We start from the raw sequence: 23003 nt of genomic DNA on the forward strand, positions 1-23003 counted from the left end.
ACACTGCTTCCCAGGCGGGCCCTGTCGCGCTCGGTTCCGCCCACAAGCATATACTTTGTCTTTGACGCATTCACCACCAGTCCAACTTTTATTGCTTCACGTTTCAGGCGGGTGTACAGTTCTGCCACCTTTGCAAATGTTCGGCCGACAATGTCCATGTCATCCGCGAAGCAAATAAATTGACTGGATCTGTTGAAAATCGTACCCCGGCTGTTACACCCGGCTCTCCGCATGACACCTTCTAGCGCAATGTTGAACAACAGGCACGAAAGTCCATCACCTTGTCTTAGTCCCCGGCGCGATTCGAACGAACTGGAGTGTTCGCCCGAAATCTTCACACAGTTTTGCACACCATCCACCGTTGCTTTGATCAGTCTGGTAAGCTTCCCAGGGAAGCTGTTCTCGTCCATAATTTTCCATAGCTCTACGCGGTCTATACTGTCGTATGCCGCCTTGAAATCAACGAACAGATGGTGCGTTGGGACCTGTTATTCACGGCATTCTTGAAGGATTTGCCGTACAGTAAAGATCTGGTCCGTTGTCGAGCGGCCGTCAACAAAGCCGGCTTGATAACTTTCCACGAACTCGTTCACTAATGGTGACAGACGACGGAAGATGATCTGGGATATCACTTTGTAGGCGGCATTAAGGATGGTGATCGCTCGAAAGTTCTCACACTCCAGTTTGTCGCCTTTCTTGTAGATGGGGCATATAACCCATTCCTTCCACTCCTCCGGTAGCTGTTCGGTTTCCCAGATTCTGACTATCAGTTTGTGCAGGCAAGTGGCCAGCTTTTCCGGGCCCATCTTGATGAGCTCAGCTCCGATACCATCCTTACCAGCTGCTTTATTGGTCTTTAGCTGTTGGATGGCATCCTTAACTTCCCTCAAGGTGGGGGCTGGTTGGCTTCCATCGTCCGCTGAACTGACGTAGTCATCTCCTCCGCTGCCTTGACTTTAACTGCCTGTACTCTCAGCGCCATTCAGATGTTCCTCGTAGTGCTGCTTCCACCTTTCGATCACCACACGTTCGTCCGTCAAGATGCTCCCATCCTTATCCCGGCACATTTCGGCTCGCGGCACGAAGCCTTTGCGGGATGCGTTGAGCTTCTGATAGAACTTGCGTGTATCTTGAGAACGGCACAGCTGTTCCATCTCCTCGCACTCCGCTTCTTCCAGGCGGCGTTTCTTCTCCTGAAAAAGGCGGGTCTGCTGTCTCCGCTTCCGTCTATGACGTTCCACGTTCTGCCGAGTACCTTGCTGCAGCGCGACCGCCCGCGCTGCGTCCTTCTCCTCCAGAATCTGTCTGCACTCTTCGTCGAACCAATCGTAGAGTGAAGAACTTAAAAATTTAAAAATTCACATAAATAAAGGAAAAAAAAAAAAAAAAAAGAACCAATCGTTCCGTCGACTTCGACCCATATACCCGACGTTGTTCTCCGCTGCGTCGTTAATGGCTGCTTTGACTGTATTCCAGCAGTCCTCAAGAGGGGCCCCATCGAGCTCACCCTCTTCCGGCAACGCTGCCTCGAGATGCTGCGCGTATGCAGTGGCGACATCAGGTTGCTTCAGTCGCTCTAGGTCGTACCGCGGCAGTCGTCGGTACCGAACATTGTTGATGACGGATAGTTTTGGGCGAAGTTTAACCATCACCAGATAGTGGTCAGAGTCGATGTTAGCGCCACGATATGTCCTGACGTCGATAATGTCGGAGAAGTGCCGTCCATCAATCAGAACGTGGTCGATTTGTGATTCTGTCTGCAGTGGTGATCTCCAGGTGTACCGATACGGGAGGCTGTGTTGGAAGTAGGTGCTGCGAATGGCCATATTCTTGGAGGCGGCGAAATCAATTAGTCGTAGGCCGTTTTCGTTCGTCAGCCGGTGAGCGCTGAACTTTCCAATAGTCGGTCTAAACTCCTCCTCTTGGCCAACCTGAGCGTTCAAATCTCCTATGATGATTTTGACGTCGTGGCTTGGGCAGCTGTCGTACTCACGTTCCAGCTGCGCGTAGAATGCGTCCTTTTCATCATCAGTGCTTCCGGAGTGTGGGCTATGGACGTTGATTATGCTGAAGTTGAAGAACCGGCCTTTGATCCTCAACCTGCACATTCTTTCATTGATCGGCCACCACCCGATCACGCGCCTTTGCATATCGCCCATCACTATGAAAGCTGTTCCCAGCTCGTGTGTATTGCCGCAGCTCTGGTAGATGGTATGATTACCTCTAAACGTTCGCACCATTGATCCCTTCCAACAAACCTCCTGCAGCGCTACGATGCCGAATCGGCGAGTATGCGTGTGCTCCCGATGAAGTTGAGAGATTTACAGTTCCACGAACCGAGTTTCCAATCGCTAGTCCCTTTTCGTCGCAGTGGTCTTCGCCGATGGTTCCGGTCCGTACTCTCTTGTTGATTATTCGTTGCTTATGATTTTTTAAAGGCTGGCTTGCAGGGCCTGACACCAAACCCCCTAAATTTCCGGAGGACCATTCCTCCTTACTTCCGGTGGACCATGGTGCACAGTTTCACTTAGAGTCCCTCGCTGGCACTCGGACGATGGTCAGCCGCCCCTAACATGGAGAACAGACGCTGTTGTGGGCCGATCCTGACATGGAGAACAGACGCTCAATAAGATTTGCACCTCCGGAGAGGAGCAAACCACCCCTTCCCTGTCAGCATACGACCATAGTTCCCACCGGGGTTGGTTACCCGATCTTCCCTAAGGTTGCTCGTATCCCGGCCAGCACCGCGGGGAGGTAGGGATAGGAGTTGCTGGGTAAGAGGCTAAGGACCGCAGGATGGGGTCTATTTTATTCCTTCAGGTACGCGAAGTACCAGTGGTACGCTTTACCCAGCATTTGCCGTGCCCAATGGTCTTTAATGGTCTTTAATGCAAAAAATATGATTGATCTAAATTGTAACACAATTATATAAGCATAAGCATTGAATACCTATTTTGAAGTCAGGGAATAGAATTTGCACAATGAATTAGAATAATACAACGAATCTAAGTTGTATAAATATAACGGAACGCTAAATATACTGTTTTGAGCGTTACTTGGGACCAAGGATTATTTTTAGCTAAAACAAACAGATTTTCGATATTCAATACATATACCAATCTTATGAAAGTTCTACTTGAGTACACCCAGGTTTTTTTTATGCGGTTGGTCATTAATTTCTCGGTTAACCTGAACTTTTACAGCTTTTCAAATACCCCCTGAAGTTTCTTTGATTTTTTGTGATTTGTTTGGTGGGGTTAACTCATTGCTTCATTGACACTGAAGGTCTTAAACGACCAAAACCAAACCGTGCAAAAAAAAAACTGGGTGTAATGAATTCAAGAATGGTAATAATAATCTAATTTATTCATTAAGGCTGGATTTCATACTATCATTAAGTTTGTTGCACTATGTATCCGGTGTGTAATTCGGAATATTGTATACTCAATCCGCTTAACTGTCGAAGTGAGCATACCGATAGGATTTTCAATGAGCATGTTTCTGATAGGAAAAAAGTTAAAAATTAAAAAAAAATTACCAGCATTTTTAAGTATTTGAAATATACACTTGACATTTTGATTTGAGGATGATAAAATTATAGAAAATATATGTTGGGTAGAAAAAAGTACCTGAGTAGTATACGAATAGTATTGGTCAAATATGAAAGTAAAATCATTTTTGAAGTAAATATATTGCCTTTTCGTTACACCTTGGTGCACGAGAAAGGCAAAAAGGAACAGACTTACCGACGTAGTTGTTCATACAAAGCAACATCAATTCCGAACCAAACCTTATTCTTTCCGCATATTTTTTGTTCAACGTCAATGTCGTCCCCAATTGACAGGCTCGAGGTTCCGGTCTCAAGTGCACCTTGTACTTCCAGGTCAATGTGGTTTTGAGAGGGTCTTTCCAAATGGATCATCCTTGCGTATCGCGATGCAATCGTTTGAGGGAATTCACTTTTTTCCATAGCTTGTGCGGGAACATTCTTTAGAATCTTCGGTTGAATACTGGTTTACACTAGTTTTTAGTAAAACACTTTCGCTTATCTTCAATATTATTTTTTCATAAAATTCATCAGAATTACGACGTGAAAATTTTTAACGTCCTCTACTTGTTGAAACAAAATGTATATAAACAAATTAAACATTCGACAGTCGATCTTGAGAAACTTTAGCACTAACATTGAAATCAAATAAATAATAATACAAATTAAACAAAGAACACATAGATCTGATTGGTTCGTTCTGTGCATAATCTGTCCTGTGTTGTTGAAGCCAGGGACAGGGACAATATTCATGCCGATTTGAGCGAGAATCCAGAAGAGTTTTGGCATCAAATGTGGCTCTCATATCGTTTCGTCTCTTCTGCAGTGTATCCATACCTAATAAACGGGATCAGCTCTCATAAGGTGGCAGATCGTTGGGTGTTTGCCAAGGAAGAAATCTAAGCACGTACTTTAAGAACTTTGATTGAATTTTCTCAATTCTTTCGATCTAGACGTTATGAACAGGACTCCATACCACAACTACTGTTTCAAGTATAGACCGAACTAAGCTAAAGTAGAGTGACCTTAGGCGGACAGAGTGACCTCTTTGTGATAAAATTGTAACATAATTTGAAAACTTTTTGTTTAAAATACAATCGTGATTCGCTGATAGGGCCACACCCTCGACCCAACTAACGAAATCGTTTTTTTAGTCGGGTCAACTGACAACCATTTGAAGATGTGTATTTCGACTTGAACATTACAAATGATGTCCAGTGACGCCAAATCCCGTTTTCAGGGTTTGATATAATTTAAAAGATATTTTAGTTACTAGATAAAGATTGTCGCTTCGGTTCTCTTTGTTCTGCTGTCCGGAACATGTTGGGTACCAAGCTGTCAAATCGTATGGATTTTCCTTCTTTGACATTTAGCTCCCCTATCCTCGCCAGCAAAAGATGTTCAGGACAGCGACGACAGCGACAATCTTTATCTGGTAACTAAAATATCTTTTTATAATTTTGAAAAAAAAAAAACTGTTGTTCTACAAAATTGTTCGAAATAGTAAGGCCATCATTACGGTGCAACCAAGAAATAGGGTCGGTTGCATGGAGCCGTTGCAAAACAATGTATTAGAATGGATGACGTCTATCGTGTTCCAGCGGCAAATAATGAATTGGCTGACAGTGGCATCAGTATTGGAAATTCATTTCAAAATTTTGATTTCCGGCGTGCACGGATACAAATTTCATCCATTTGCTTCAAAAACATACATGTTTGTTTCCAAAATGGTAACATGTTTGAATCAAACATATTTATTTTTAAAACCAAATTAAATCCCTGTTTGTTTTATACATACACTAGTGGGCAGCCCCTCGCTCGCTCTTGCAAAAGTAAACAATAACTCGAGTTCAGATCGGATCCGATCGAAAGTCAGGAGAGGAGCAGGAGCAAGAGTGGAATCCTATGTTTTCTTGCTTCCAAATTGATGATAAGGATGTTTTTCAGGTACAGAAAGGTAAGTTAATGAAATATGAACGTTTGGAATTGTGAAATCTGGTAGTCAAATCCTACCAGAATATGAAAATTGGTAGAATTGATAAGAAAATATTATAAGTGGTCGAACCAAAACAATAATATCCATATTTGCTTCAAACATTTAGCTGGTTGAAACAATTTGAAATGCACATTCGATTAAAAATAAAAGTTTTCGTTCGCTTCAAATGCAACAATATGTTTGATCCAAACATATTTATTTTTGATGCCAGAACAAACTGAATTTACGTTTGGATTTATCTAGAATATGTTTGTTTTAACGTAGTTTTTTCTGCGTGTGCGCGGTACGAAAATTCCTCTCCTCTTTGAGTGGAATTGTGGCCCTGAAAAGGGCCGTTTTAAGTGAAGCTACTTCCTGGTTCATTCACTAGGAGAGCTGACTTACGACTAACTCCGAAACGGCGGGCTTGGCCAGCTCGACACGCACGAAGATGTCGTTTACGAGGTTGTTTATAATGCTCGAAGCCTTTGATGAGACGCCCTTGATAATGTTTCTCTGAGCCTTGCTGCCGCCGCTCGTAGCAATTATCGTCGCTACCATCGCCCGTTGCAACCATCATTGCTGTTGCCTTCTCCGCAGCCTTTCCACCGCCGGTGATGTCTGGTTGATTGCACTGCGATGCAATTGTCCCGCCGATTTTCCAAGAAAACCAGACTACGGCTGGTCAGAATACGTTTGCATGGAGTCCGAGGCCCCGCCCCTTTGGGAGCCGTATCATTGGAATCGGCTTGCTTGCTCCGCCTTTCTTTCGTTCGATGCCAGTGCTTTTGTACATAACCAGGGCCTCTTCTTCTCCTTCTTCTTTTACTTATTCAAAGTGCAAATTATAATCGCTTGGCATCATCTTGCTTGCCCCGTCTTTCTTTCATGCAATGCTAGTGCTATCGTGCATAACCAGGGCCTCTTCGTCTAATTCTTCTTCTCCTTCTTCCTAATCGCTTAGACGGTTGAATACATTCCACTAAAAGAGCGTTATATATTTTTCTATAATCGCTTGGCATCGGCTTGCTTGCTCCGCCTTTCGTTCGTTCGATGCCAGTGCTTTCGTACATAACCAGGGGCCCTTCTTCTTCTTCTTCTTTTACTTCTTCAAAGTGCAAATTATAATCGCTTGGCGTGGCAGCAGCGCATCTCTTCGGAGGGGGATGCTGCGAAAATTGATTCGCATGGATGGTGTCTATCGCGTTTTAGCGGTAACTTATCGAGTAGCTGACATTGGGGTTAGTAGCAATGAAATGAAATTTTCTCTAGATTCTGCTTCGGTTTTGTCGCTGCATGTGATTGGGAAGGTGCATTACTGAAAACAAATGGTTTCTTTTCAGAATAATAATTTCACACGAGAGAAGATTGAGCCGAGACGAATATTTTTTAAAGTACAAACCATAAGCTTTGTTGCTGCTTGTGATTGGATAGGCGTATTGTGGAAAACAAATTGGTTCTGTAAGGTTCTCTCTATGAAATTATGATGTAACTCTCAGGATGAAACTAGAAATAATCGGTTAACATTTCCTGAACGATTGCTACGGGAATGAACGGCAAAAATCGACATAGTAGTCGTAATTACAAGGATGACAGTTTTGTTATGAATCACGGACAAGTAATGGCGTTTCATGGCAGGTCAGATCTTACAGGTTCTTATCATAACCATCATATTACATGGGAGCCAAACTTCTGAGGCGAATTTTCTTCAAAGTGCAATTCATAATTGCTTGAGAGCAACAGAACAACGCCGTATTCAAATAAATATGAAAATTGCTAACAGTTGAGTAAATTTTCAATCGAATATCATCTTTAATCCCAGCACCTACTAATCTAAGAACCTACAGAGATTTCATCTGGTTCATGAAGCAGTTTCTCTATCTGGATTGTGCTTCGGATCCAACTATAGCGACTACTCTGGGTGGCACATGTCTCGATCTAACGTCCACAAGGAACGTGGAAAGTGTGGAATGCAGGAGATACTGCACGTACTTCTCCTACCGCCGGCCTATTTTGACGATTCTTGCGATGTCCCGAGGTAAAACTAATGATTTAGAATTAAACATAGTTCTCTTCATCAGTTATGTTATTTTATTGTAGAACCAATGCCATCCCAGTGAAGTGGATTAACGTCACTGATCGTCGTTGTTCCGCTAGCTCATCTGCTAAAATGTTTGATTTCAACCTGAATGACCAATCATTGACATCAGCCGTACAGTCCGTAGCAAAAATAGAAAATTCATCCTGAAAATGAAGCTTGAGTATTTGGTAACTAAATTTATATTTGGATCATAATGTATTAAATATGAAACATTCTTTCTGTTTTGTTCTTTTCTTCTTTTTCTACAGATTCAGCCCAACAGTGCATTGATTGATACAGCCTTTAACATTCATCGGGACCACGGCGTACATCACTTCAAAAGGCTTCAAGCCAACATAAACAAATGGCCCTTTTCAGGGGCACCAAATATTTATGTAGGAAGTTGTTGTTAAGGTTGTTGTTTACCGAACTTCTGTTTCTTTAATACTGTGTTTATAGTTATAAACCGAAATGAGTTTATAGTAACAATCGGGGTTTCGCCCATTCATTTCCAGGATATGAGACATGCCGAGGATATTCCAACCCAGATTGAATTTACAGCCCCATCTTCGAAAATCATCACCAAGGAATATATTCAGAATTTCAAAATAAAATCTTCTACACTTCACGTAATCCTACGGCATGAGCAGGACAGGGAGAAACTTCGAGCTACTTCAAGCTCTCATTGGACAGCATTTATGTATGATATTTAGAAGACCGTAGCAAACGTCCGTCTTCCCATATTTTTTTTCCAACAGGCCGTTCAAAAAATATCCCATTCAAGCGCTCCGTTTCCAATTGGAACTGACACCTGACAGCTGGAACCGAGCTCATTGTGAGAGTGAGTACTTGCAAACGTTATCAAAACATGTTCCATCTCTGTCAGGTGCCCCTTCTGGCATGCATCAGGAAATGTCCCAAAGCTACAGAGTGAGTGACTCGGAACCAAAATGTCCCGAATCTCGCCCTGTTACCAGCGCGCAAGAAAAATCCCTATTCCGTGAGAGTACGGCCGAATCAGAAACACCGATCCGAAGTAGGGAGCATAGTAGTTAATGCTTCCAGCGCGAGACCACCCTTCATTCGCTACTAGGGAGCGACCCATACATTCTGTTTCGTTTTTTAATCCAGAAGAGTGTGATAAATCGTCTCGGCGGGGCAGATTGAATACGGATTTTTCGGTGAATAATGTGCGTTGATTGATAACGAGCCAGTGAGTAAACGGCAGAGGGAGCTTCCGAGCGTACGATTATGGTAGAATTCCGCACCAAGCTGGTCCAGTAGTGCAGAAAAGCTGGATTTTCCGAGTCGGGATCTGCTCCCGATAGGCAGGGCCTGGCAAGCAATCATCAAAATCCATCATCATTAGGCCAGTGAAGGAAAAAGTGGAAAAGCCATTCGCCAAATCGACCCGTCGTCACCGTCGAGAGTGAGAGAGCGGTGAGATCAAAAGAAGATTGGTAGTGAGAGTGCACACAGTGATTTGCGGTGGGCTCGGGTTTGTTCCGCGTATTACCCTCCCAATCGGATCGGATCGCCGGAGAGTGAGTGTGTGTCATCAAATTGTTGAACGAACGAGAGTCGGAGAGAGAGAGGCAGACTGCAAAATCTCTACGGTTCAAAAGGTGGATATTGGATTTTTATATGTGAAGTAATATGGAGGATCTGAAAGATGGTGAAACATTTTAGTGAAATGCAGAGTTAGAAACCAATTTATTCGGACGGAAAAGTGCAGTAAAACGACGATACGCCACGGAAGGACCCGATTTAGGATTAGTGATTGGAGTTGAAGCCTTCTGGGACTAGTGGTGGCAGCCGTGAAGAGTTTGACGATATCTGCCCCAAAGAGGAGATTGTGCGAAAGTCCCAACAATTGAAAACTGCAGATAATCGATAAATCGGTGTTGAATTTTTTTCCTCTCTCTTTCTGTGACTGTGGCACCAGAATAAAGTGTGTACGGGAAAAGCGGATCTGTCCGGACGGAAGAAGAACAAGAAGAGGAGAGAAAGTCAGCACCCCTATTTGTCCATAAGCTTTTCGTTCGGGATAGTTTATTAATTTGCGAAAATATTGCTCGACGGAAAAAGGAGTAAACGATAGTGTTCAGTAGTTGCGAAACCCTCCCTCTTGTGTCTGCGTCAGAATGAATGAGCTGGAAGCGCTTAGACAGGAGGCGGAAACGCTTAAGAATGCTATCCGCGATGCTCGGAAGGCAGCCTGTGATACTTCGCTGGTTCAGGCGACGAATAATCTGGAACCCATCGGTAGGATACAGATGCGAACCAGACGTACCTTGAGGGGTCACTTGGCGAAGATCTACGCCATGCACTGGGGTAGTGACTCGCGCAATTTGGTATCCGCTTCGCAAGATGGTAAACTGATCGTATGGGACTCGCATACGACGAACAAGGTTCATGCAATCCCGTTGCGTTCGTCCTGGGTCATGACCTGTGCGTATGCGCCGTCTGGTAACTTCGTTGCCTGCGGTGGCTTGGACAATATTTGTTCGATCTACAATCTGAAAACTAGAGAAGGAAATGTACGAGTATCACGTGAGCTTCCGGGACATACTGGATATTTGTCCTGTTGTCGGTTTCTAGATGACAACCAGATTGTTACCAGTTCTGGTGACATGTCGTGTGGATTGTGGGATATTGAGACCGGTCAGCAGTGTACATCGTTCCTGGGGCATACTGGCGACGTTATGGCGCTTTCCCTTTCTCCGCAGTGCCGTGTGTTTGTATCCGGGGCGTGCGACGCCTCGGCCAAATTGTGGGACATCCGCGAAGGTCAGTGCAAACAGACCTTCCCTGGACACGAGAGCGATATCAACGCCGTTACCTTCTTCCCGAATGGGCACGCATTTGCCACCGGTTCGGATGACGCCACCTGCCGGCTGTTCGACATCCGTGCCGATCAGGAATTGGCCATGTATTCGCACGACAACATCATCTGCGGTATCACCTCGGTGGCATTCTCCAAATCCGGTCGGCTACTGCTGGCCGGCTACGACGACTTCAACTGCAACGTGTGGGACACGATGAAGGCGGAACGGGCGGGTATCCTGGCTGGTCATGACAATCGCGTATCATGCTTAGGAGTCACCGAGAACGGAATGGCCGTTGCGACCGGGTCCTGGGATTCTTTCCTGCGCGTCTGGAACTAAGTGCGTTAGGATGGATGAAGGAGACGAACGTATGCGAGCAGCACTCACACAAAAGCAAACACCCACAACCATACATTACAAACTAAATTATTTTGAACAGAAATCAGTCAAACGCATTTCACGGAAGCATAAACACAAACTCATCTCGAGAACTTTAGAGACAATATGGTTGGAACCGGATTCAAAAGATTAATTTTAGGCAACAAAAAAGTGCATTTTTCGGAGAGGTTCTCAAAATCGATTTAGTCTGTTATGTTTTTTTATATTCTGTTTCTAGGTTTTTAAAACAAAACAGAGAAGATTTAGCACAAAACATTTTACGGTAGAAAGCAAACATATGATTGTTGTGATAGTTTTCAAATATTTACGCGCAATTATTTATTTATTAACTGTTAGGAGGAATAGTTTCGGAGCTTTTCCACTCTACTTCTTTTCTGAGAATGCATTTTTACATGAACTATTGACAAAGAAGCCAAAAACTATTTTATTGCTTGCTTTTAAGTCGTATATATACTTTGCAGTTGAGTTTAAATTTATCTTAGAGCCATTCTATTGTCAATGTAGGACGAATATTAGACTGCCGAGGAATCTTTTACCCAAACTCCTCCGAAAAAGAGAGAGATTTTTTAAAATTATATTTTATTATGCAGTAGACCACCTCTGGAATCGGAGATGGCTGCACGCACAAACTTAGGGATCAATGATGTCAGCTGGTTTTAATATGCGCAGAAGATAGAGGAAATCGAACACTTGAAATAGTTCTAAGAAAGATTTTACTACCACAGCAGTTTAAAGTAAACAAATTTCAAAATGCTCGAAAAATTCAAATATTTAGAAATCAATCATAATGATGATTGTATAACAAAGTGAGAATATCAGACAGTGCTGATTTCGTTACCTTCGATGATGTATCGATGATGTGAAATCAGACTTTGATGTTAAATGAATAATAAGTTAAATTTAAAACTTTTAAGATATCAAAATTGTTTCATCAAATCAGATATGACTTAGCATCGACCAGTTCAGAAAGCAAACATCCAAGTCTATTCATGAAGCCGATTTAAACAAATGCAACAAAGATTTGGCCGAAATAATTTTCATTTCAAATACCTCCTAAGCGTTTCTGGTATGAATGCATAAGCACTGACATCATTGATTTTTATTTTCTTTTATCATATATTACATTCGACTATTGTTTAAGTGGCTGCTTTTCAGCTCTATTAGATTTTCTATTCGAAGCAAGTATTATTCCTTCTATTTGTACACAAAATATACATACATGTATGAAACAGTAATCTATTTATACACACAACTTTGTATTTATTTATATTTAGTCTGTACAATCAACCTCTATTGAGCGAGGAAGAACTTCTATAGAACGAAAGGAAGTTTGCAAAAAAGCGAAAGTGTCAGCCCAATCCTTCCACTGTGCAAGAGCTCCTAAGGGGCGTTTCTAAACGGAAATATTAGCGGTTGCAATATTCCTACGCATGTACTTTGACTTTCCGAGACGAAAAACATAGGTTTCCTTGGAATACTGAGCTCCTGCATTTGGAACGATTCTCCACAAACGAGCGATCTTTGCATTTGGAAAAGTCTACTATGGTAGACATGCTCCAGTTGTGACAGGATATTCCGTGCCATCTCGATTGCTCGGTATCTACTGTGACAGATGAAGTATTTTCCCGATTTCGGTATTAAATGCTCTCCTCATTCGAAGCCATATTAATTTACAACGTATTTATGATAGTGGTTATTTATAAGTGCGAGTTGAAGAAACATTCGCATGGTTACCTAAATAAGGAAGAAAAAATTAGTTGCGCTAGTCAATATTGGGTGACGGCATTATTATTCGCTATTGTGCAATTTTGTTAGAACTTGTGCCCAATACTTATTTCACGCAGTCGCGAATGAGTCAACCAAAATCACACAAAAGGAAAACAATAGAAGTATGGTCATATATCAAGAACAGTACGATGCAAAAAACGGTGAAATAGAAATGCCTATAAACTAAAAATAAAATCTTATACACGTGTAAGATCATTTTCGAGGAACATTAATCATGATCAGAAACGGTTGAACATAATAAGAAACATCACAAATTGTGCATTCTGTTTAAGTTTCCTCATAGCAGAATAATTCATTGAATACACAAATACAAACACATATAGGAAAGATAAGTGTGACATGAGTAATACAGAGGAGATGTCGATTGTTTGAAAAAATCAGGCTGAAGTTCATTTGAAAACGTACGCACATACACAGATGTACGATCCATTTGTAAGGAAAATAACACCGAATTGAATGCATCGACACGCGCATCACCTCACCCTAGTCAGCACGCTGTGGGAAGAAAGGGCTCTCTGACACAGAATGTGGTGCCATCGTGCTCCACTTTGCTGACAAGTGTGCCGTTGTAAACCATGTGCTCGCCAGTAGATGGCGGTGTACTTGATTTTTAGTATGCGTGCGCACAGTGCATTTGCGTTGATCCACAGCGGTCGATATTCCAATAGAACCAACATTCAGAGAAATTAAAACGTATTAATAGCGAACAATGCCCTCTGTGGATCGACATTCCTACCAATGATCTTTCGGTGTGTGCGTATTTATTTCATTTGACTGAGAGAATCACGAACGGTCTGCAATGAGTAAAATCTAGTAAGCGCCACCCACTGCCTAGTATCTTCAAGAAACAAGAACAAAACAAAATATTACAAAAAAGTGACGAAAATTAAACAAACTAAAAAAAGCAAATAGGAAGATAGATTTGAAGAACAAGAATACACAAGTACACTCATCTGCCAACAAAAACATCACATCACCAATTGGATCAGTCAATAAGTTGCTAGATAATTCGAAGCTCGATTTGACACACATACACACACATTAGCCATTGTGTAACGCTTTTACATCTGTACGCATGCGCTGCTGGCATTCCAGGATGAAATAAATCGTCAGCGCATTCAATAAGTCGTGCAACTATTTACGACACATTGCATTGAATGTCTATTTAAATTTGACTCATTATAAAGCTTTCTGTTGTCATCGTAGAACTCATTGATCGAGCTCGGTTACCATGGAAATGGGTTCAGAACGGTTCACGTACACTTCGCCGGAAGCGAAACGAAACGGAACCACTCCTTGACGGCGTGCGAAGTCTATCAAGACTGTTCTCCCGCATGTTCAACTTCATCAATGTTTCCTCTGATGCTTCGATGATTGTTGAGAAATGTCCATGCCGATTTCGATTGGACGCCAAATGTCATGCAACAATTTGCTCCATCATTTCATTTGTTGTCGTTTTTTCTCAGTGTACAAAACATAATGACATCGCATACACACGAAGACAAATCTTTGATTATCGATTATACAACTATTTTTCGATAAAACACAAATGTAAACAAAAAGATTCACACACACACAACCGCGTAAATTAAAGTTATCTAGTATAAAACTGTTTGAAAATGAACATAAGACAGTTTGTGAATAAAGTTCAAACACTTGATTGAAACAATATTCCTAGAGGCTTTTAAACGAATGACGACGCCTGAAAAAAACGTCGTTCGAAGAAAAATGTGTTTCTTGAAGCATTGACTGATAAAGCGAGCAAATAATTGTGCTCGTAGAGAATGTCACTTGAAATCGAACTGGAAATTATCCCGTAGTGTGACATTTCAAATCGACCAAAACCAACAAGACACAAACACACAAGAATCGCTTGAACTACTGATTGCACACTAACATACCTACACGTACACAGATAGGCCAGAGGAAAGTATTTTTTGAATTTTAAAATGTTTAATTTTCATAAGAAAAAACAACCATACTTCACACCATCCTGTCTGATTGAAGATTACATACAAAAAATCTAACATTTTCTTAAAAGCGTTTTTTAATGAAAATAATCTTTGGGAGTAGAAAAAGATTCGAAAACGAAGAACCAACTAACTTGAACATCTCTATCGAAACGAACGAACGAGTATTGTATTCAAATGTAGGCATCCGTTCTATCAATCGAATCAACTTGTATGTGAGTGTACTTTCAACAATGCTGGAAACTTCAAAATCCATACATTTTAAGGTAGAACTCTTTCACACAAACACATACCCACGCGCTTCGCGTCCGCCGACATCACCGGGGGACAAATCTCCACACAACAATCTATACATCAAAATTCAAGAGCTAGTGACAATTTAGAGCGGTGTATTCGCACGAACGGAAAAAAATGAAAAATTAAGAGCCGCAATGACATTTGCGGAAACACACAAACAAATGAGAACATGAAGAGCATCAACAAGAATGAACAAACCGAAGGCGAGATCGAAAAAAAAAAACAAATACACAAGAACAAGCGAAGATGAAGAAGAAAAAGAAGTGAGGAAGGAACAAGTAATCACCATTTTTACACATTTTGAGGTATCGAAAAAAGGAAAAAAGTTAGTCATTAAGGTAACAGAATAATAAAAATATAGAATACAATTAACTTATTATGAATAACAAAATAAATTAATAAGAACAAAAATAAAAACGAAACCGTTCTGGAAATTTTGTGTTTTGATGACATCCCTACAACTGCATCTTAAAGGCTATAGCTGCCTGGTCTGCATAGAACCGTTTATTTCCGCAACTGCATATGTACAAGCAGTTTGAAGAGCCACTTTGGAGTACTAGAGGCAGTTTAGGAAGTTAAGTTTTGCCAATAAGACTTGAACTTTGTCGAAAGAATCTTAAGATTCGGTGGCGGCATATCCTGTACCGTTGATTTGTTAGCAGGTCGACAACAGACAAAAAATTCGCTTGCTCCAGTAATCGTAAGCTATCTTAAATCCTCAAATCCGGTTAACAGAAACGTGAGATAGGCGGAAAGACGGCTTCGGCAGGTTTTGTTCTATTATTGGCAGGGGTTTTGTCGACCAAATTTTATGAAATTTGGCCACAATATTCTTTGATATGCAAAGAATGTTTAGGCCAAATTTGAGCCTAGTCAGTCATAAAACCCCTCTGCCAATAATAGAACAAAACCTTCTAAAACCGTCATTACCCCTAGGTGTCGAGCAGTATTGCTTAATGTTCATGCTGGTCACGTGATTGGTCCACTGCAGTCTTCCAATTTTCGCGGTGTGAACGATGGATTGTTCTCCCAACAGCTGTTACTATTCGTGGTTCATTTACCTCCGCCATGTAGCGTCTTCCATTTGCATTTCGCCATAGATAGTACGTAACACTTTTCTCTTAAAAACTCCAAGCGCGCACTGGTCCTCCACGAGTAGTGTCCATGTCGCGTGTCCGTAGAAGACTACCGGCCTAATGAGCGTTTTGTAGATATGTATTCAGTTTGGTACGGCGGCGAACTCTATTCGATCGGAGCGTTTTACGGAGTCCAACGTGTGTATGATTTTCTGCCACGATGCGTCTCCGAATTTCTCTGCTGGTATCGTTATCGGAGGTCACAAGTGATCCCATGTACACGAATTCTTGAACCACCACGATTTTGTCACCACCGATACAAATTCTTAGTGGGTGGCTTGCATTGTCCTGTCTTGAGCGTACTCCTATCGTGTACTTTGTCTTCGGCTTGTCGATCATTAGTCCGAATCGCTAGACTTCCCTTTTCAGTCTGATGTAGGTTTCCTCTCTCTTCTCAATGTTACGTGCCATAATATTTATGTTGTCGACGAAACCAAATAGCTGAACGGACTTCGTAAAAATCGTACCACTCGTGTCAATCCCTGCCCTTCGTATTACTTGCTCTAGAGTCAAGCTATAGAGCGGTGTTGAATAGCAGGCACGAAAATCACCTTACCGTTACCCCTGGTAATGTTTTTTAGCCAGCCAATTTCCCCTGGATTCCATGGACATTCGCCGCCACACTGCCCTCGTTGTCTGCCCCATCGCCATTCAGCTCTTCGTAGTGCTGCACGGGGACGATTCAACTTCTCATAGATCTTTCGTGTGTTATTAGTAGTAGTAGTGCGGTAAGATACACGGCTACAAAACAAGACCATGCTGAGGGTGGCTGGGTTTGATTCCCAGTGCCAGTATTGGCAATTTTCGGTTTGAAAATTGTCTCGACTTCACTGGGCATAAAAGTATCATCGTGTTAGCCTCATGATTTTTTTTGTCTTTATTTGAGAGGCTCACCTCTAGCCTCATGATAAACGAATGCAAAAATGCTAACTTGACTTAGACGCGTGTTGTACACCGTCGAGAGATCTGAACGCAGGCATACTGCAACTAGGTAGTGGTAGGATTCTGGCGCATTGTAGTGCTCCATAATGGACGGTCTTGTGCGATGTTTCTCCTGTTCCCCTGAATGTTTACTTACTTACTTATGGGTCCTGTACACCTCCGGTGGTGCAAAGAGCCGACTTGAAAGATCTCCATCCTGAGCGATGTCCAGCTATCGCTTTAACCTGTTGCCAGGTTAGATTTTGGTCGACTTCTTTTATCTCTTTATTGAGGCTTCGCCGCCATGGGCCTCTGGGTCTGCCTCTGCGGCGATGTGCCGCTGGGTTCCAGTTTAATGCTTGCTTACAGGTTTGGTTCCCGCCCCTACGTAGAGTGTGGCCGACCCAGCTCCACTTCCGATCCCGAATTTCTGTTGATATCGGCCTTTGGTGACAACGACGATGGAGCTCGTTGTTTGAGATCAAATTGTGAGGCCGCCAGGTCCGAATTATATACCGCAGGCATCTGTTGTTAGAGTTGAAAATTCGTATTTTGGTGCGTTCACTTATCTGCCTGTTTTTCCAGATATTTCTTAAACTAGCAAAGGCAGCCCTTGCTTTCTTGATCCGTGCGCATATGTCGATCTTGGTACCGTCTGACGCCATATGGCTGCCAAGATATTGGAAACTTTCAACATTCTCCACTAAATGCCCGGCTACTGTGAAACTGGAAGGGGTCAACAACAACGGTACACAGCAACATTATGCTTCCCCAGTTATCATACGATAGTCAGGTCACCCTTTTTGAGAACCTTCACTAGGATACCTTGCATTCAGTCGACCGGGAAACTTGCGGTGTCTCAGATGTTACGAAATAAACGATGCAGTAGTTGAGCAGATGTCATGGGGTCAGCTTTGAGCATCTCGGCTGATATGCGATCGACCCCTGGGACTTTATTCGATTCCATGCTTTGGGCGGCTGTTTGAATCTCTAGCAGTGATGGAGCATCGTTACTGATGCGTGTTATACGTCGGATCCTAGGCAGATCATGCCGAGGTGGTGGTGGCCTGGCTGGCACTTGAAAAAGTTGTTCGAAGTGCTTGAAGTCCCCGGTTGCTGCGACTCTCTCTCCTTCGTCGGGCAGAGAATCCGCCCATGCTCGCTTGTCTCGTCGACGCGACATGAGCGTTTTACTTCCTTCTCCAGAGTCGAGTATCGCTGACAGGCTAAGACATTGGCTCCTCTGGTTTTTATCGCTCTATCGCGGCTTTGGCTTCTCTTCGCTCCTCTATCTTACTCCAGGTCTCATCGATCTTCGCATTGAAGTCGCCCATACGGATCTTGATATCACCCTTCGGAATTCTATCTACTACGGCATTGAGTTGGTTGTTTCTCTTTGTCTTGCAGATCGGCAGCATCGGTTGGCACATTACCTTGGATTATAGTAAGATTTCGGACCCGTGTTCTAAATCTGGCAACGATTATCCTTTCACTTATAGGTTCCTACTTCATAAGCGCAGGGCGCTTGGTAGGAAGCCAACTCCGCGATGCCCGAGCACGCTGCCATTTGACCATTGAGGCCAACCTGACAGTCCTACGGATGCCTCTCGTGCCGCGCATTTCGAAGCACTCTATGTCTTCACCAATAACGATGTCAATATTCACCATACCGGTGATGACGCAAAGTGCATCGTGCGACACGGTACGGTACGCGCTCGCCACTCTTAGGTACATGAGCCTATACGTACTTTCTAACTTCGTTCTGTAGCAGTTAATACGCAGGACCGTGCCCCAAGCTAACAGTATGGACAGAGCGACACTAGCCAGAAGCTTTCGTTTGCTGGCATAAACTGCAGAGCTATTGGATATCATCCGGGACAATGCCACTGTGGAGGCACGCTTGCAGGCGTAATTGACATGGCTACCAAAGGTCCCCAGTAACATTTCGGTTTTATGCTGGTTTTATCGAAGTCATGTAGAGCAAATAATGGTTTTCAATACCGTTATAAAACTAAAAATGTTACTTGGGGTGAGCTTATCGTCGATCATTACGAGAGATGGAGCGTTCAAAGGTGACCGCGCCGTTGCCTGCCCTTATTACTGCCTGTTGCTCCGACTTTCGGCTGTTAACAACAACCACCTCAGTCTTGTGGTGAGCCAGTTCTAACTTCCTGGAACTCATCTTCTCCTCCACAATTGCGATCGAGTGGGCTGCAGTCAACTCCACCTCTTCGATCGATTCGCCGTAGACCTCCAGCGTAATATCGTCAGCGAAGCCGACGATTACCACACCCACCAGGAACTTCAACCTCAAGACACCGTCGTACATGACGTTCCATAACACCGGACCCAGTATGGAACCTTGCGGTACCCCTGAGGTTATGTCAACGCACTTCCGCCCCGCCTCCGTGTCGTATACCAGTACTCGATTCTGGAAGTAGCTTCCGACAATCTTGTATACTGCCGTTATACACATAACTGTCCCATGTACATAGGAAATCCCAGCAAACATGGGACAACTATGCGTATAACGGCAGTATAGGTACTCGAGAATTCCAAGACGCAGGAGCGCATCTGCAATAGCTGCCCAACAGGCACTATTGAATGCATTCCTCACGTCGAGAGTCACTACTGCACAATAGCGAACTCCCCTCCTTTTACGTTGGATAGCTGTCTCCGCGGATTTGATAACCGACAAGATAGCGTCTACGGTCGATTTACCCTTTCGGAAGCCAAACTGGTTACTCGATAGACCATCCGCACCCTCCATGCGTATCAACAACCTGTTGAGGATGAACTTCTCGAGCACCTTCTCCGCCGTATCAAGCAGGCATATTGGTCTATATGCCGACGGATACCCCGGTGGTTTTCCCGTCTTTGGCAATAGGACCAAGCTCTGCCTTTTCCATGCTTCAGGGAAGACTCCCTCGTCTAGGCATCTCTGCATTACAGATCTGAACATTTCGGGAGCCTCAGCAATGGCCGCTTTTATGGCCAGGTTCGGAATACCATCCGGTCCTGGTGCCTTACCACACAATGCAATCCCCGCAAGTTCCGCCACAGTTAATCTTCCCACGTCGGCCTCCCTGGCCCCTGGCAGCTCCACAAAGTGAGGCCAGGGTCTTGGGTCATGACGTGGGAAGAGCCCCGCGATGATCCTCTCCAGCATCTCTGGAGACCGCTCTGTAGGGGCCATCGCCCCACGTGTCCTGTCCATTACGACCCTATAGGCATCACTCCATGGATTCGCGTTGGCACTTTGATACAGGCCTTTGAAACAGGCTTTTTTGCTTGATCTAATCTCAGCCTTCAGAGCGGCTCCTTAGCAGCCACGAACACCACCCGTCGTTCAACACGCTCCTCTTCTGTGCGTGCTCGCTGCATCCGCCTTCGTGCCCGTAGGCAGGCGCTGGTACCCGGTTTTGGATCCGTTATAATGGCAATATCCGTCCCCCATTCAGTAACTGTCTGACACAGCAGTTGCTGGGCTGCATTACAGTGGTTCAGGTTTAGCTGCGTTACATGCACTGTGATTTTGCAGCACGCTTAAACGCCGGGCACTTCGAACCCCCCATGGGGTGCTTGCCTCGAACCCCCCATGGGGTGCTTGCCTCGAACCCCCCATTGGGTGCCCCGCGAGTGCAAGCATGGAGTTCATGAGCATATATCAGGTGGTTGGGTGAGCATACAAGTCAGACTCACACGGTATGATAGAGGTTTGCCACAAGTCAGACTCACATGGCATGATAGAGGTGAGCATACAAGTCAGACTCACAGGGTGCGACAGAGCATGTAGGGTGTGTTAGAGGGTGCGATAGAGCGAGCACCCAAGTAAGACTCGCATGGGACGGGTGCCTGTGTGAGCGAGAATGAGCGAGTACGTTAAGTACTGCCATCCCCCAGAAGTAGTACTGGGAGGTAGTTCCTGGGGGAAACGATGGCGGAGCCCAAGGGAGTTTAGTCGGTATTACCGGTACGGTCGAGTCCGACACTCCAGCACACTTCCGTGTGGTAGTTTGGCAACTACAATGCACGTGTGCTGGGTTAGTGTGTAAATGCATTCTCCCTTGTAAAAAAATGGGGTGCTTGCTGTTCGCAGCTTTTCTGAAACAAATCAAACAATTGGGAGGGTTCCTCACCGAGCTTGATGTCACTCCTCATCGCCTTCAAGACGTCCGAGTTCGTCTTGATGACTAGGGCATCGCCCCTGGAGCGATTTGCGCCTACCCTAGACTTCTTGCTACCCTCATTCGCCTGGCCCTTCTTTTCGGCCCTTGACGTCTTCGGTTTCCTCTTGTTCTTTCCCAGGGTCCAGGAGGCGTCATCCCTCTCTATTTCGCTGGTCTTGGGATGCTGAGAGCTCTCAGTCTGCCGTAACCCCTAACCCCCAACCACCGTCTTTCCTGGGTGACGGACCTTTCCAGGTCCTTCCTCCGCCGGTTTTGGAAGTACCTGGTCGAGGTTCAGCTTCCCAGCCCCACTACCCTTGTTCGGGGTAGTAACCCTCCGCGTTTTGGAACGGCCACCAGGGAGCTCATCCCCTGGAGACTGTCTCCCCCATTTTTGTGTCTGCTCCGTTGGAGCAGTCACCCCCGACGTGCCCGCGAATACTTGAGCCTCAGTCGACTCCACGGATTTCACGGGTTTGCACTTGGCCGTCCCGACCGCCCTCTCCAGCTTGGCGTCCAACATCGACTTTCGAAGTTTCAGCAAGCTCCCCTTGAGGTCCTTACTGATATTATGCTTCGATGACGCAAAGTCGATGATGGCGTCCAGCTGTTTCGTCGCCATCTCGAAGGCCGAAAGCCCATCGTGTTTGCAGTTCATCGCCCTCACAAGCCCTGGGCCGTCTATAACCTCTACCGGCGTAGCCGCGCCTACACTACTACTACAACTAATTGAAGAATTGATTTGGTTTTCCATTTTGATCCCACGAGTTGCTCGGGAAAAGAGGTCCACCACGCCAGAGCCCAGCATGACGCGGTAGTGGACAATTACTGTGGAGAGTGCCCAGGTACCCCACAGGCTCCGTTAAAGGCCTAGCTCATTAGTTCACCCCCCGGCCATGCATCCCCTCGGCACGGGTCGCTTAACGCCTTGGGATTAGGGGTTAAGGACGATGGTCCCCTTGGTCGCACCCCCTCACTCTAGCTGATGTCAGAAGGACAACACTGCCCAGGCTGCACTACCAGCCAAGTACAAAATTGTCATCGGAAGACCCGTGGAAGCGTGAGATTTGAACTGGTGAGGACCAGGGCTGTGTAGGTCGCTCCTTCCCAAACGTCAACTCACCATTTCGCCGCAGTGTGTGCGAGTGTGTGTATGTGTGTGCGCAAACTGATCTCACTCATTTTTCAGGCACTTATCCTTAACTGATTTGCTCGCAACAAGTTGCATTCGACGCAAAATCCTGTTCCATTGTTTCGTATTGAAAATTGGCTCAATCGGACTATGGGCTTTAGAGTTATGACCAAAATATATTTTTTTTCAAGAAAAATTTTCACTCTCTTTTTAGGCTTCATCCTCTTGCGGAAAAACTGTAATAATTAACTTGTCATACACATATTCATCAATAAATGCATATCATGTGTGCCGTCGCATTAATATAACATCAATAAAACATTCAAAATGTTAGTTACAATGAATGTTATTATGAAGTCATATATATATATATATATATATATATATATATATATATATATATATATATATATATATACCGCCGGAAATAAGTATAAAGACAAGCATGATTTTCATACATTTTCATCATGATTGAGGATCGATACCTCGATTCGTAGCGATTCGATTTGGCTGAAATTTTACTAGGCACCTGTTTTTAACTTGAACTTTCGATCTTTGAGTAAATTTTATACATCTCTGTTGATTTTGACCTCAAAATCTGGAAATAATTATAAAGACACCACTTTTTTATATGGAGCTCCATACAACGGAACTGTCTTTATAATTATTTCCAACAGAATACATGCATAAATGTAACTATCATTGAATAAAAATTCAAGTCATTTTAGGCTTGTTGGCAAAAAATCAGCCCAATCGAATCG

General features: G+C 44.0%; 1 protein-coding gene and 1 long non-coding RNA gene across 2 annotated transcripts; both read left to right on the forward strand.

Annotated features, from left to right (window-relative positions):
* The first annotated feature begins 6700 nt into the window (after nucleotides 1–6700).
* Nucleotides 6701–8085, forward strand: LOC134210440 (uncharacterized). The gene is made up of 3 exons (XR_009978827.1): nucleotides 6701–7560; nucleotides 7623–7790; nucleotides 7872–8085. It is a non-coding gene; the product is annotated as an uncharacterized LOC134210440 (long non-coding RNA).
* Nucleotides 8086–8635: 550 nt separating this feature from the next.
* On the forward strand, nucleotides 8636–15306 carry LOC134210439 (guanine nucleotide-binding protein subunit beta-1). Its single transcript, XM_062686488.1, has one exon. It carries the CDS (start codon nucleotides 9747–9749, stop codon nucleotides 10767–10769), a length of 1023 nt encoding a protein of 340 aa, XP_062542472.1. The 5' UTR covers nucleotides 8636–9746; the 3' UTR covers nucleotides 10770–15306.
* The last annotated feature ends 7697 nt before the right edge of the window (nucleotides 15307–23003 follow it).

This window comes from Armigeres subalbatus, chromosome 2, assembly GCF_024139115.2.
Source record: "Armigeres subalbatus isolate Guangzhou_Male chromosome 2, GZ_Asu_2, whole genome shotgun sequence".
Classification (NCBI taxonomy): domain Eukaryota; kingdom Metazoa; phylum Arthropoda; class Insecta; order Diptera; family Culicidae; genus Armigeres; species Armigeres subalbatus.

Excerpts from the sequence above, each read along its gene's own strand:
- LOC134210439 (XM_062686488.1), top strand. The coding sequence starts at position 9,747 with ATGAATGAGCTGGAAGCGCTTAGACAGGAGGCGGAAACGCTTAAGAAT.